The following is a 16,928-nucleotide window of genomic DNA, read 5'->3' on the forward strand; positions in this document are numbered from 1 at the left end:
CAGGCTGGGTATCTAGGCGAACAGGTGTCAATCAGTTGTTGAGAAAAGAGGGGGGAAGGAAATGGGCCCCCTGCAACTCCTGCCAATGCTGGTCTCTCTGCCCCTTTCCGAGGAGGAGGATGGGAGGGGGGATGGTCAGCTGGCGGTGGGCACACAGCTTCATCCTGCCTGCTGCCCACCCCTGCCCTAGAGCACCCAATTTTCAGTGAAAGATGTTGAAAGGAAATGCAGGGCGTCTTGCATAAGCCACGCCCACAGTGTGGTAGTAAAAAATTTGGTAGCCCTTCACTGGTTGTACACCTATAGTCGTTAGAATAAAGAAGCTTTGGAACAGAGCAAGCTGAATGTAATTCATAGCAAGGTGTCAAATTAAGAAGGAAAATTTTTACCGCAGTTGCAAAATCAAGAAGAGACCAAATATTATAAAATCTGGGATAGGGTCTATATTTGGTTGAATAGAAGAAATTCTCAATGAATCCAAGATTATGTAAATTTATTATCTTGAAAAGTATATAAGTAGAGATATGAAGTAGGTGTTTTCTTTCCTTTGAAATGATCTAATTAACAAAAGTTTTTTCTCATTACGGAGACTGCTAATTTGAGCCGAGCGATTGAAGCTCCTTTTTTTTGTTATGTGTTTTTGTTTTGTATTTTTATGTATGTCTTGATTTGTCTTTGAAAATAGTAGTTATAGTTATAGTTTATTAGATTTGTATGCCGCCCCTCTCCGAAGACTCGGGGCGGCTCAGAGTGTAGCAATAGTACAATACATTACAAATCTAACAATAAAAAATTAGATCCATTTAAAAGACATTAATAACATAATAAAACCCCTAGCTATGCAGTCACACACATTCAACCTAATCTATCATGCAGTAAGGCCAAAAATATAATAAAAAGGGGAAAGATGGTAATTATCTCCACACCTGGCAACAAAAGTGGGTCTTCAGCATTTTACAGAAGCCGAGGAGGGTGGGGGCTATTTGAATCTCTGGAGGGAGTTGATTCCAGAGGGCCGGGGCCGCCACAGAAAAGGCTCTTCCCCGGGTCCCGCCAGCTGACATTGGTCGACGGAGAAGGCCCACTCTGTGGGACCTAATCGGCCACTGGGATTCGTGCAGCAGGAGGCAGTCTCGGAGATATTCTGGTCCAATGTCATGTCGGGCTTTATAGGTCATAACCAATACTTTGAATTGTGACCAGAAACTGATCGGCAATAACTCAATCTGAGTATTGTATTGGCAGTTCTGTGCTAGCAAAAACATCAGAACAGAAGGATTTAGGGGTAGTGATTTCTGACAGTCTCAAAATGGGTGAGAAGTGTGGTCGGGCGGTAGGAAAAGCAAGTAGGATGCTTGGCTGCATAGCTAGAGGTATAACAAACAGGAAGAGGGAGATTGTGATCCCGCTGCATGGAGCGCTGGTGAGACCCCATTTGGAATACTGTGTTCAGTTCTGGAGACCTCACCTACAAAAAAATATGGATAAAATTGAATGGGTCCAAAGACGGGCTACAAGAATGGTGGAAGGTCTTAAGCATAAAACATATCAGGAAAGACTTCATGAACTCAATCTGTATAGTCTGGAGGACAGAAGGAAAAGGGGGGACATGATCAAAACATTTAAATATGTCAAAGGGTTAAATAAGGTTCAGGAGGGAAGTGTATTTAATAGGAAAGTGAACACAAGAACAAGGGGACACAATCTGAAGTTAGTTGGGGGAAAGATCAAAAGCAACATGAGAAAATATTATTTTACTGAAGGAGTAGTAGATCCTTGGAACAAACTTCCAGCAGACGTGGTTGGTAAATCCACAGTAACTCAGTAGCCGCCCCAAGTCTACAGAGAGGGGCGGCATACAAATCTAATAAATAATAATGATAATGATAATGATAATGATAATGATAATGATAATGATAATGATAATGATAATGATAATGATAATGATAATGATAATGATAATGATAATGATAATGATAATGATAATAATAATAATAATAATAATAATAATAACTGAATTGAAACATGCCTGGGATAAACATATATCCATCCTAAGATAAAATACAGGAAATAGTATAAGGGCAGACTAGATGGACCATGAGGTCTTTTTCTGCCGTCAGTCTTCTATGTTTCTAAAAAAAAATTTAAAAAGGAGGAAAACTTTATAATACATTATATATTTTATAATGGTGTGTGGTGGGGAACAGCACATATTTTATAAGGTTGCACATTGAGCACCATAGTTGCTATAGGTGTTTCATCAATCTCTTTGATTCCTTCGGGCAGCTGTAACCTGAAGGTCCTCAGTAGGTTGATTAGGAAGGTGAAGATCTCCAATCTTGCCAGATTTTCTGCCAAACAGATTCGCCGTCCTATAGAAAAGACATGGGAAGAGAAGAAAATGGGCAGTAATCTGTTCCAGAAGGACATATACAGCTCCCAATTAATTGCTAAGGATACTTTCTCCCTTTTACGATGTGTGGGAAAGTAAAGCGATGGGCGTAAATGATCTTAAGGATGATTTTTTTAAAACCTATCTGAATAGGAATAGGAATGGAATAAAATGAAATGGAATGGAACAGAATAGAACAGAATGGAATAGAAAATATAGAATGGAATGGAATAGGAATGGAATGGAATGGAATGGAATGAACGGAACGGAACGGAACGGAACAGAACAGAACAGAATAGAATAGAATAGAATGGAATAGAAAATATTGAATAGAGTGGAACAGAGATAGAGATGATAGATAGAGATAGAGACAGAGACAGAGAGACAGAGACAGAGACAGAGATAGAGATAGGGATAGAATAGAATAGAAAATATTGAATAGAGTGGAATAGAATAGAATAGAATAGAATAGGGATTGAAATAGAGTAGCATAGAACAGAACAGAAAAAATATAGAATAGAATAGAATAGAATAGAATAGAATTCTTCATTGGCCAAGCGTGATTGGACACACAAGGAATTTGCCTTTGGTGCAGATGCTCTCAGTATACATAAAAGAAAATATAGATTTGTCAAGAATCATGTAGGATTATTTTTCAGAAATAATATTAGAATCAAAAATTAATCTGTGCAAATTGCTTCTTAGGATAATAATAATTTGGCCTAGAAGTGCAAGACAAAAATTACAGAAGTAATGTGAATGAACGTAGGGGGCTTTAGGAGGAGCACTTTAACACATCCTTTTGGAGGGCCTAAAATGATACAAAGATGTAGAACCTTCCAAGCTTTTATGCAGGACTTTGCTGCAATTGCAATGGAATCCAAAGGAAGTAATTGGATTTGGACAGGGAGTCATTGCTCACAGTCGCTCACGCCCTCATCACCTCGAGGTTCGATTACTGCAATGCTTTGTTTTCCAGGGCACCAGAGGGCCGGACGAGGAACAACGGTTGAAAGCTGACCAAGGAGAGATTCAACCTGGAAATAAGGAAGAATTTCCTGATGGTCAGAGCGATCAACCAGTGGAACGGCCTGCCTGCGGAGGTTGTGAACTCCCCAACTTTGGACATGTTCAAGAGGAGATTGGACTGTCATTTGGCTGGGGCAGTGTAGGATTTCCTGCAAGGACTCCTCATTTGAATCCTGAACTATAAGTAATTCTCCTTTAATAATTCTAGCTGAAATAGCCAACTTTCCTCTGAATTGCATCATGTGAATTTCACCCAGTGTATGTTCTGTCTGGGTCACTCCGGAAGCCAAGACCAACCCAAAAAGAGAAGCCAGACACACCGATAAAAGGCAAAGGCAGTTTATAAAATTCAAGAAAAAACAGAGGTAACAGAAAATGTCCTTACAAACAGGAAAATGCTGTATCTTCAGATATATCCACGAAGGCAAAAGTCCATGCAGCAATACAGGATTCTTGCTGCCAATACGAGGCTGTAGATAGCAGACCTACACCTCCCACAGGTCTTCCAAACTGATGGGCCACAAGCCAGGAACAGAGACGGCAAATGAGCCGGAGTGGCGCAGCAGGTAGAGTGCTGTACTGCAGACCACTGAAGCTGACTTGTAGATCTGAAGGTCAGCAGTTCAAATCTCATCACCGGCTCAAGGTTGACTCAGCCTTCCATCCTTCCGAGGTGGGTAAAATGAGGACCCGGATTGTGGGGGCAATAGGCTGGCTCTGTTAAAAAGTGCTATTGCTAACATGTTGTAAGCCGCCCTGAGTCTAAGGAGAAGGGCGGCATAAAAATCGAATAAATAAAATAAATAAATAAATAAAATAACAAAGCAGGACACCGTAACTCCAACTGATAACACTCCACATGGCTTCAAGGGCTTGCCTGCCTTTTAAACCCTGCTAAGGAGGACCACACCCAAGCCCAGCTGTTCCTAATTCAGTGCTGATAATACTTCTTTAATTGCTCCTTTCTCTGATCTGAACGTCTCTGTCACATGTCAATGACGGCTTGTGCGTCATCACCTAATGACTCCAAGCTACTGACTGGGGAGAGCCCCCCCCCCCCGGGGCTCTCACGCTGTTCTCCTTCATCCCATTCCTGACTTTCCTCTCCCCCGTCCGACTGTTCAGCCCTCTCCTCTTCGCTGTCATCCTCCTCCGGGCATGGAGCCAGCAGAGACACAGCCGGTCCCTGAGCAGCCTCAGGCTGAACCACAACAGTGTGTGTATTGTCAAACAAGGTCACTCCATTCAAGATGTCATCCACATCTTCCTGACATAAAACCCAAAGAAACTTCACACGAATCCAACGTTCAAATTTTGAGGAATAAGGATTCAGTTAAAATAATGGTTTCAGGTCCAGGTATCCGATGAAAAGCAGAACTCTTATAAATTTCCCGAAAAACAGATAGACAGACTTAAAACCCGCAAATAAAAAAGAAACCTTTCAACTACAAACTTGAATAATTGGATTTACCTATTCCAAATGGAAGAAATGCTTCTCGAAACCTAAAATTCCCATCTGTGTCTAAAAAATGATTTGGGTTGAATTCTTCAGGTGTTTCCCATTCTTCAGGATCTAGAAGAACAGAGCGTAGATCTGGAATAATAATTGTCCCCTGAAAGATTAAAAAAGAGGCTAAAACATAGTTGTTTCATAGCAGGAGTAGTTGAATATATTTGTGGAAAACATTTATTGGAGCATATCTTTATTAACCCACTATATTCTTCCCCCTTCTCCAAGCTCCTTTGGAAGGAAGTAACTGATCTGAAGCTTGGTTTCTCCTGCCCTCCAACCCCCATAGAAAGAGGGAGATTCACAATTCTTTATTATTATTTATTATTATTTATTATTGTTATTGTTATTGTTATTGTTATTGCTATTGCTATTGCTATTGCTATTGCTATTGTTATTGTTATTGTTTCAATACAACACAGCAAACGAGATCACTATGCTGGATTTCGTATTTCATCACCAGTCGGGCGCTTCCCAAGCACCTAGGACTGCATGATGTAGCGGCGAATTACGTTTGCCGATCCCAGTAAAGTGGCCTTTTGCAATTGACAGATGGAGATTTTGTCAATTCCGATGGTTTTCAAATGTCCACTGAGATCCTTTGGTACTGCCACCAGCGTGCCAAGTACCACTGGGACCACTTTCACTGGCTTATGCCAGAGTCGTTGCAGCTTGATTCTTAGATCTTCATATTTCACTAATTTCTCTAGCTGCTTCTCCTCAATTCTGCTGTCCCCTGGGATTGCGATGTCGACGATCCATACTTTCTTTTTCTCCACGATCACAATGTCTGGTGTGTTATGCTTCAGAATTCGGTTAGTCTGAAGTCGGAAGTCCCACAGTAGTTTTGCTTGCTCATTTTCGACCACTTTTTTGGGTTTATGATCCCACCAGTTCTTTATCATTGGTAAATGGTAGTTCCGGCACAAGTTCCAGTGGATCATCTGTGCCACAGCATCATGTCTATGCTTGTAGTCAGTCTGTGCAATCTTTTTGCAGCAGCTGAGTATGTGATCGATTGTTTCATCTGTTTCTTTACAGAGTCTGCACTTTGGATCATCTGTTGGTTTTTCAATTCTGGCTTTGACAGCATTGTTCTAATGGCCTGTTCTTGTGCCGCCAGTATTAGTCCTTCTGTCTCCTTTTTGAGTGTTCCACTTGTAAGCAATGACCAGGTCTAATTATTATTATTATTATTATTATTATTATTATTATTATTATTATTATTATTCTTCCTCAAAATCCCTGGGCAGCTGAGCCAGACCTGGACCACTCGCAACAGTCAGTTCATCTTTTTTTTCTACCTTTGGAATATGGAAGTTCCCCATCTTCATATTTGCTGTGCTTTGTCTGGGAAGTGCTATTAATATGTTATACTTTGCACGCAGAATCTCATGAATGACAGCATTGGTATAAGGCAGCGCCTTTCGGTCTCGATAGGAGATTGGTGCAGAAGGACCAAAGACATCTTCAATCTCCTTGTGGACTTTTTCTAGAAGGAAAGAAGGGGAATCTGTTTTGAATGATACATCAGAGTGAATAACAATCAACTAATCTTTCACATGAATTAATTCACGAATAAGTACTTTAGAAATCAGAGTAAGCTTAGAAGAACTGAAACATAGAAACATAGAAGACTGACGGCAGAAAATGACCTCATGGTCCATCTAGTCTGCCCTTATACTATTTTCTGTATTTTATCTTAGGATGGATCTATGTTTATCCCAGGCATGTTTAAATATTTTCTGTTTTTATCTTAGGATGGATCTATGTTTATCCCACGCATGTTTAAATTCAGTTACTGTGGATTTATCAACCACGTCTCCTGGAAGTTTGTTCCAAGGATCTACTACTCTTTCAGTAAAATAATATTTTCTCATGTTGCTTTTGATCTTTCCCCCAACTAACTTCAGATTGTGTCCCCTTGTTCTTGTGTTCACTTTCCTATTAAAAACACTTCCCTCCTGGACCTTATTTAACCCTTTAACATATTTAAATGTTTCGACCATGTCCCCCCTTTTCCTTCGGTCCTCCAGACTATACAGATTGAGTTCATGAAGTCTTTCCTGATACGTTTTATGCTTAAGACCTTCCACCATTCTTGTAGCCCGTCTTTGGACTTGTTCAATTTTGTCAATATCTTTTTGTAGGTGAGGTCTCCAGAACTGAACACAGTATTCCAAATGTGGTCTCACCAGCGCTCTATATAGCAGGATCATAATCTCCCTCTTCCTGCTTGTTATACCTCTAACTATGCAGCCAAGCATCCTACTTGCTTTCCCTACTGCCCAACCAAACTGCTCTCCCATTTTGAGACTGTCAGAAATCACTACCCCTAAATCCTTTTCTTCTGAAGTATTTGCTAACACAGAACTGTCAATACAATACTCAGATTGAGGATTCCTTTTCCCCAAGTGATCCTCTTTTAGAAACATAGAAACATAGAAGATTGACGGCAGAAAAAGACCTCATGGTCCATCTAGTCTGCCTTTATACTATTTTCTGTATTTCATCTTAGGATGGATATATGTTTATCCCAGGCACGTTTAGCCTGGGATAAACATGTTTAGCCTTTTCAATCCCATTATTTTCACAATACTGTGGTACAAGCAATCTTGTACCTGAATGAGTGAAAACTGAATAATATTTATTATTATTAAAATAATATACAATTAATATAATCTTATTAATAATTTTAAAGTGATGTGTTCTATTTTAATTCCTTCATCATTAGTCTTCATCATTTGCTCATGTGCCATTGCTGTCATCATATAAATAAATGCCTGAAAAAATCAGAAAGTGTTCTGAAATGTGCAGCTGAACTGGAAATAAATGTAAAATAGAGATATCTGCATTTCCAGTTGATTACATTTTTGGAATTGAACTGATTTCAAGACGCACCCAAAATTTCCTTTTTTGGGTGGGGGTGGGGGGGAATGGTGCATCTTATACTCTGAAAAATATGGTATATTTACAGTCTCTGGTTTCTTTTATTCTACTGAGCTATTGATTGTTATTACACGTTCCAGAATCAACATAGGAAAATTGAAGAATAATTTCAGTTTATCGTCCAATAGGTATCAAAGAAACCACGTGTGCTTTAGAGCCTGAGAAAAGTCCTTGCTCCTACTTCCAACATTTTTCTCACCTTGGATTTCTGGATGATTTGCCAAGGTAACTATTGCCCAATTTAGGCTCGAGATGGTTGTGTTTGTTCCAGCGATGAAAAGTTCAAGAAGACAACAAAGCAGGTTTTCTTCATTATAAGTAGAGTTGGAATCATTCTTGCTCTGGTGTTTGAAAAAAGAAAATTAACTTAGGCTAAATACTCAGCAATCTTTCAGGTTTTCTAGTGTTATTAGCAAGCAAAATCATATTATACGATCTTAGAAAAAACCAATTACTGCCAATCTGCCTTCCAATGTTGAGCAGTATACAGTGTTCCCTCGCTTTTCGCAGGGGATGCGTTCCAAGACCGCCCGCGAATGTCGGATTTCCGCAAAGTAGAGATGCGGAAGTAAATACACTATTTTTGGCTATGAACAGTATCCCAAGCCTTCCCTTAACACTTTAAACCCCTAAATTGCAATTTACCATTCCCTTAGCAACCATTCAGATTATTACTCACCATGTTTATTTATTAAAGTTTATTAAAAAAATATTTATTAAAGGCAGACGAAAGTTTGGTGATGACATATGATGTCATTGGGTGGGAAAAACCGTGGTATAGGGAAAAAACCCATGAAGTATTTTTAAATTAATATTTTTGAATAACCGTGGTATAGACTTTTAGCGAACACTGTACTGCATAAGTAAAAAAGAGAGCCATGAAAATATTTACTACCCTCACATCCTGGACATAAATTGTTTCAACTCCTACCCTCAAAATGATGCTGTAGAGCACTGCACACCAGAACAACTAGACCCAAAAACAGGTTTTTTTCCGAATGCCATCACTCTGATAAACAAATAATTCCCTCATCACTGTCAAACTATTCACTAAGGCTCCATTACTATTACTATTAGCCTTCTCGTCATTCCTGTCATCCATTTCCTCCCACTTATGACTGTATTACTGTAACTTGTTGCTTGTATCCTTACGATTGATATTAATATTGTTTCCTGGTTGCTTATTTGTACCCTGTAACAATCATTAAGTTTGTTTATTTATTTATTTATTTATTTATTTATTCATTCATTCATTCATTCATTCATTCATTCATTCATTCATTCATTTATTAGATTTGTATGCCGCCCCTCTCCGAAGACTCGGGGTGGCTAACAACAATGAAAAGACAATATAAACAAATCTAATATTAAAAATAATCTAAAAAAACCCAATTTAAAGAACCACTCATACATACAAGCATACCATGTATAAATTCTATAAGCCTAGGGGGAAGGGAAATTTCAATTCCCCCATGCCTGACGACAGAGGTGGGTTTTAAGGAACTTGCAAAAGGCAAGGAGGGTGGGGGCAACTCTGATATCTGGGGGGAGCTGGTTCCAGAGGGTCGGGGCTGCCACAGAGAAGGCTCTTCTCCTGAGTCCCGCCAAACGACATTGCTTAGTCGATGGGACCCGGTGTTCTCCCTCATGATACTTGACAAATGTATCTTTTCTTTTATGTGCAATGAGAGCATATACACCAATGACAAATTCCTTCCCTAATTACACTTGGCTAATAAAGAATCCCATCCATTGCATATTCCCTGCACAGTCCTTATTCTTTCTAGCATGGAAAAATTGGTCCCAGGCTTTTATAATGCCTTTCATGTTTCATTAACTCGTTTTTAGCGTGTAGATAATCTACTGACTTGAAGGTTCTGGTTAGTTTCATAAGGTAATGGTAAAGGTTCCCCTTGCACATATGTGATAGCCATTCCCGACACTAGAGGGCAGTGCTCATCTCCGTTCCTAAGTCGAAGAGCCAACTCTATCCTAAGACATCTATGTGGGCAGCATTACTAAATGCGGAAGTCACATGAAATTATTTTCCCACCAAAGGAAGTCGCTATTGTTCCACTTGCATTTTTACATGCTTTTGAACTGCTCGGATAGAAACATAGAAGATTGACGGCAGAAAAAGACCTCACGGTCCATCTAGTCTGCCCTTATACTATGTCTTGTATTTTATCTTAGGATGGTGTTCTGCCGGGCTCTCTGGTAGGAGCCTCCCGAAAATTCAAGGGTACAAATTTCAGACACACACACGTTTGAAAATTCAAGACAATGTTCTTTAACACAAAATTCAAAAGAAACAAAGCACCCTTTTTGTATTGCAAAGAGCACTCGTTCCAAAACAACCTACATCAGTGATGGCGAACCTGTGGCACGGGTGCCACAGGTAGCAGGTGGAGCCGTATCTGCTGGCACACGAGCTGTTGCCTTAGCTCAGCTCCAACATGTATGCATGTGCTGGCAAGCTGATTTTTGGCTCAAACAGAGGCTCTGGGACGGCGTTTTTGGCTCCCAGAGAGCCTCCGGGGGAGGTGGAGGGGGATAGGGGATAGGGGAGGGAGTCTTACCCTCCCCTGGCTCCAGGGAAAACTTTGGAGCTTGGGGAGGGCAAAATATGAGCCTACTGGGTCCACTAGAAGTTGGAAACATGCCGTTTCCAGATTCCAGAGGGCGTGGGAAGCTGTTTTCATCCTCCCCGGGCATTGAATTATGGGTGTGGGCACTGGCGTATGCGCAATAGTGCGCGCACACACACTCTTTCAGCACTCGAGGAAAAAAAGGTTCGCCATCACTGGTCTACATCATTATGGCATGTATTTTAATTAAGCGAATATAAAAGAAATATATGGAAGCTGACCAAGGAGAAATTCAACCTGGAAATAAGGAAGAACTTCCTGACAGTCAGAACGATCAACCAGTGGAACAACCTACCAACGGACATTGTGAACTCCAATACTATGGACATTTTTAAGAGGAAATTGAACTGCCATTTGGCTAGGATGCTATAGGGTTCCTGCTTAGGCAGGGGGTTGGACTTGATGACCCGCAAGGTCCCTTCCAACTCTAACGACAATAGATATATATATATATATATATATATATATATATAGATAGATAGATAGATAGATAGATAGATATTATTATTATTATTATTATTATTATTATTATTATTATTATTATTATTATTATTTATTGGATTTGTATGCCGCCCCTCTCCGCAATAAATACTTTTTCCATTTCAAGGAGGTAGTAATCTATGAAATCCTCTGGTTCATGCTGGGAGTAATGCTGTTTGTGCTTCTCTACTTCCTGCCTTGCGAATGAAAGGATAAACTGTGCAGCATCCAACATCTTCTGATAGGGCCCTGGAAGACGTTTCATCAACCATGGGACTGCCTCAAACATCTTTTAAAAGAAAGAAGAAGGAAAGATTCAGCACTATCTAAAAGAACAGGGACTAGAAAGTAAAACATAGGAGGAAAGGTTGCATATTATTTCTATTTGCGTTTTAGCCTTTTGCTCTTCAGCAGCACAAAGACCTTACAAAGTTTTAATATATTAAGCAGCTGACAATTCCAAATTCCTCATCCAAGCTCTTCTCTCTTGGCCTCCATGATACATGACAAATTCTACTCTGAGCAGCTGGTCAGAAAAGTAACTGGGTCGCTAGACATATAGAAATACGGTAATTATATATTGATAGAACATAGAAAGTTTGGGTAGATTTTTTAATGGCATAATTTGTTTTGTGAATTCCAAGCTCTGATATTGTTCTGTCGAGCTCTCTGGTAGACTCCTCCCGAAAATTCACAGGTACAAATTTCAGACACACACGTTTGAAAATTCAAAACAATGTTCTTTATAATGAAAATTCACTTAACCTAAGCCCTCTTTTGGTATAGCAAAGAGCACTGGTCTCCAAACAACCTGGTAATTTGTACAAGTCCCTTATCAGTTCTGTGATACTTAGCTTGCAGTTGTGAGGCAATTCACAGTCCTTCTTCTTTCACAAAGTGAAACACACTTTGCTCTGGTTTAGTTTCAAAGCAGGGAAAAATCAGCACACAAAAGGTCAAAGTCAGCAAAGCAGTCACGAAACACAACGATCAGATAATCCTCCACAATGGCCAAACCCACAGGCTGCTATTTATAGCAGCCTCACTAATCACCACAGCCCCACCCAACCACAGGTGGCCAAATTTTCTTTGATAATAATCTCTCAGTTGTTGTTGCCTATGCATCGCTCTCCTCATGCGTGGCTGTATCATTAACTCTTGTTCCGAATCCAAGGAGGAGCTAGATAATTGATCTCCTTCTGAGCTGTCTGCCACACTCTCCTCCTCCCTGTCACTCACGTCTTCTTGGTCAGAGGAGCCTTCATCATTAGATTCCACCGGGGGCAAAACAGGCCTGCAGCATGTGGATGTCTCCCCCACATCCACAGTCCTTGGGGCAGGAGCTGGGCCAGAGCTAACCACAACAGATATATATGCTGAAAATCTAAAATATGGGTTTAAAAAGTAGCAGGTTAAGATTTGTGTGGTGCAGTCAAAAGTTTTTCAAAATGGGAATGGTTTGATCTCGTTATTTCAGTAGACAAGATAACTCACCAGATGAAAAAATCCTCCAGACTTTTCTTCAATGATGTTAGTTGCTTCAACTAACTTCTGGAAGTTTTTATCTCCAAGCTCAAACTGGTGCCCAAAGCTCAAACTACACACCACGTTAAAAACTGAATTGATCAATGGCAATGAAGGATCAAAAGGCTGCCCTGAAGATGTAAAAATATTAAGAATAATTAAATTTCTTCTGTTAATACTGAAAACTTTTAAGTGGGATTTCAGGAACATTGGGATCTTTTGGCAATTTATTTTTTTAATATAAAAAAATCAAACTAAATACACCAATTTCCACCCTCACAAGACATGCATTGTTTTTCTGCTGTTCTTAGACTTTGATTGACATGCTTCACTAGATATGGACATAAACCCTCTAGAAAATGTCCAGAGATACTTTACTAGAAGAGCCCTCCACTCCTCCACTCGCAACAGAATACCCTATGCAACTAAATTTACAATCCTAGGTTTAGAAAGCTTAGAACTACATTGCCTTAAGCCACCAGTCACATGGTTGTCAAGCCACTCCCACCTGGTCACATGACCATTAGTAATGAGCGAACTGAACCCGCACAATTTGGGTCCGTACCGAATTTTGCGGTGTTCGGTATGCTGAACACGAACCCAAAATTTTTTGAAACTTCGGGCAAAGTTTGGGGTTGCGTTCGGCATTTGGAGCTTTGACATCACCGGCAGGTTGCTAAGGACGCCAAGGTGATCCAGGAAGTTATCACTTTGGTGTCCTTAGCAACCTGCCGGTGACGTCAAGGCTCCACCTCCGGAATCTCTTCGTGGGAAGGATTCCCCAACTCCTTCAAAGGGAGGTCTTCACATAAAAATAAACATTGTTATTTTTACGAAAAAGGACACCGCAGTGGTGCTGCAAGCAAAGGGCGGTCCTTTCATGTAAAAATAAACATGTTTCATGGAATCCAGGAAGTGATCACCTTGGCATCCTTAGCAATCTACCAGTATACGTAACGTCAAAGCTCCGCCCCCAGAATCTCTTGGTGGGATTCCCCATTCGGGTTTGGGTTCAGTTCGAGTTCGGCCGAATTTTGCGTAAAGTTCGTCCGAACTTGCCGAACCTGAACACCGTTGGGTTCACCCATCACTAATGACCATCAAGCCATACCTACAAAATAAGCCACAGCCACAGTGTGGCAATAAAAATTTTGGCAGCCCATCACTGCAAAAGGGGATGGTGGAGAATAGTTATCTAGTTATCTGGTAAGATTTCTGCTTAAATAGAGATTTATAGCCTTTGCCTCCCAGCTAATTGGAATAGAATGTTAATTGCCTCATAAATCCATCAATTCCCTGCCGCCAGAAGAATTTCCAGTCCTGCTGCCAGCTTGTCTGCTACAAGGATAAATCCTGTGTGTGTTTTGAACTGTTGAAGAAAAAATAGTTTATTTGTTTTGAAAATTAAGCCTTTGGGAAGATTTGTGGCATCCAATAGCTGTGCTCAGAACAGTGAGTGAACCTAGGAACCAGGCGTGGTTAAAAGAAAAGGGGAAAATTACCCATTGGGATCTTAAAAGGTACACTGGTTCTAATGCTCTTACAACTTAAACAGTCTGGTCTGCAGATTACAAAGCCCAGGCAAAAAACAGGGAAAAATGATGAACCAACTGAGTTTATGGTATGGCTTGTCTATTTGCATGAAATTTAAGAAGCGACTGATGCTGCTGTTTTTTCTTTTTCACAATTCATCTTTTTGAACTGATGTGCCCTTGATGATTGGTCTCAGTTCATTCTCTTGACCTCAGGCTCCATTTAAAAATAAAAATAAAAAGATTTCTGTTTTTATAGTTGGCTACTGAATGTACAGTGGTACCTCGACATACAAGTTTAATTCGTGCCAGAGCTGACCTCGTATGTCGATCATCTCGTATCTCGAACAAATGCATTTAGGTTTGGCTTTTCACGTGGAGATAACTGGAAAAAATAGAATTCTTGTGCCACCTAGTGGACGCTCAGCTCGTATCATGAATTTGAGCTTGGGTGTCGAACAGAAATTTTTCTCGCGTCGCAGCTCGTAACTTGAAATACTCGCATGTGGAGCAGCTCATATCTAGAGGTACTACTGTATTTCACTCTATCCCTCCCAGCATGCATGAGCTAAATTTTGCTTCCTTTCCCAATACAGTGGTACCTCTACCTACAAATGAACTTTTCTAGATAAGAACCGGGTGTTCAAGATTTTTTTTGCCTCTTCTCAAGAACCATTTTCCACTTACAAACCCGAGCCTCCGAAACTGTAACCGGAAAAGGTAGGGAGAAGCCTCTGTGGGGCCTCTCTAGGAATCTCCTGGGAGGAAACAGGGACGGAAAAAGCGGGGAGAAGCCTCTGTGGGGCCTCTCTAGGAATCTCCTGGGAGGAAACAGGGCTGGAAAAGCCAGGGAGAATTCTGTGTGTGGCCTCTCTAGGAATCTCTTGGGAAGAAACAGGGCTGGAAAAGGCGGGGAGAAGCCTCTGTGGGGCCTCTCTAGGAATCTCCTGGGAGGAAACAGGGCTGGAAAAGCCAGGGAGAGGCTTCCGTGGGGCCTCTCTAGGAATCTCCTGTTAGGAAACAGGGCCGGAAAAGATGGGGAGAAGCCTCTGTGGGGCCTCTCTAGGAATCTCCTGGGAGGAAACGGCTGGAAAAGCCAGGGAGAAGCCTGTGTGTGGCCTCTCTAGGAATCTCTTGGGAGGAAACAGGGCCTCCACCCTCCCCGTGGTTTCCCCAATCACACGCATTATTTGCTTTTACGTTGATTTCTATGAGGAAATTGCTTCTCCTTACAAACTTTTCTACTTAAGAACCTGGTCACGGAATTAAGTTTGTAAGTAGATGTACCACTGTATACCTTAGTTGCTCTCTGAGCCCGCTCACTACAAAATATTACTTACCTTTGGTATTTGCAAACATTTCTATGAGCTGTCCAGCTAGACCTTCAATTTGGTGTTCAATTCTTTTTTCCCCTTTTCCCAGCAACCGCAAACAAACATTAGCAACGCGTCGTTGCTGCTTCCAGGTGTGACCATTTGAAGTTACAATACCTGAGATCATCAACATTCAAAGAGAAACTATTAGTAATAAAAATCAAGTTTAAAAAAAGTTTAGATTGACTACATTGGAAAAGCCACATTTTCCTGAATTTTTCTTCAGAGATTCCTATTCTTTCAGTTCTTATGAACCCTACTGTTGTTGACAAAAGAAAGAAATCTAGCATTGTTATGTGAAGGGTGGCTACCACTTTTCTTCACTGCTGGTTCGCTTAGTGGCGAGCTTAAAGCAGTGCTTAAAACACCGCTTTTGCAGAAGCAAAACACAAGATGGCGCCACTGAGAAAGCCAGTTTGGGAGCCTAGCAGGCCTGGGTCACTGCCAGTTTTAGTAACCCAGAATGCCAAGTTACTACCAGTTCTATAGAACCGGCCCAAACTGACAAGTACCCACCTTTGTGTTATGTAGAAACATAGAAACATAGAAGATTGACAGCAGAAAAAGACCTCATGGTCCATCTAGTCTGCCCTTCTACTATTTCCTGTATTTTATCTTACAATCGATATACGTTTATCCCAGGCATGTTTAAATTCAGTTACTGTGGATTTACCAACCATGTCTGCTGGAAGTTTGTTCCAAGCATCTACTACTCTTTCAGTAAAATAATATTTTCTCATGTTGCTTTTGATCTTTCCCCCAACTAACTTCAGATTGTGTCCCCTTGTTCTTGTGTTCACTTTCCTATTAAAAACACTTCCCTCCTGAACCTTATTTAACCCTTTAACATATTTAAATGTTTCCATCATGTCCCCCCCCCCCTTTTCCTTCTGTCCTCCAGACTCTACAGATGGAGTTCATGAAGTCTTTCCTGATACGTTTTATGCTTAAGACCTTCCACCATTCTTGTAGCCCGTCTTTGGACCCGTTCAATTTTGTCAATATCTTTTTGTAGGTGAGGTCTCCAGAACTGAAGACAGTACTCCAAATGTGGTCTCACCAGCGCTCTATATAAGGGGATCACAATCTCCCTCTTCCTGCTTGTTATACCTCTAGCTATGCAGTCAAGCATCCTACTTGCTTTTCCTACTGCCTGACCACACTGCTCACCCATTTTGAGACTGTCGGAAATCACTACCCCTAAATCCTTTTCTTCTGAAGTTTTTGCTAACACAGAACTGCCAATACAATACTCAGATTGAGGATTCCTTTTCCCCAAGTGCATTATTTTACATTTGGAAACATTAAACTCCAGTTTCCATTGCTTGTGTGCTTGTGATTATAAACTGATTATTAAATGTTTAGGAAACTCACTAAATAGCCCTTCTTCTCTTTCGGTAATTTAAGATAAACAGTTGCTTAATCCAACCTTTTCAAATAATACAGGGTGCGTTGCAAAAGTAATGCAATTATTTTTTTTAAAGTAATTTA

General features: G+C 40.6%; 1 protein-coding gene across 1 annotated transcript; it reads right to left on the reverse strand.

Moving 5' to 3' along the window:
- Window positions 1–2,181: 2,181 nt before the first annotated feature.
- Window positions 2,182–15,564, reverse strand: LOC139168243 (cytochrome P450 2J5-like). The gene is made up of 7 exons (XM_070753762.1): window positions 15,405–15,564; window positions 12,503–12,663; window positions 11,121–11,297; window positions 8,080–8,221; window positions 6,236–6,423; window positions 4,893–5,034; window positions 2,182–2,372 (listed from the first exon to the last, which is right to left on the reverse strand). The coding sequence occupies exons 1-7, from the start codon at window positions 15,562–15,564 to the stop codon at window positions 2,182–2,184; spliced, it is 1,161 nt and encodes a 386-aa protein (XP_070609863.1).
- Window positions 15,565–16,928: the final 1,364 nt, after the last annotated feature.

The sequence above is a fragment of the Erythrolamprus reginae genome, chromosome 5, assembly GCF_031021105.1.
Source record: "Erythrolamprus reginae isolate rEryReg1 chromosome 5, rEryReg1.hap1, whole genome shotgun sequence".
Taxonomy (NCBI): Eukaryota; Metazoa; Chordata; class Lepidosauria; order Squamata; family Dipsadidae; genus Erythrolamprus; species Erythrolamprus reginae.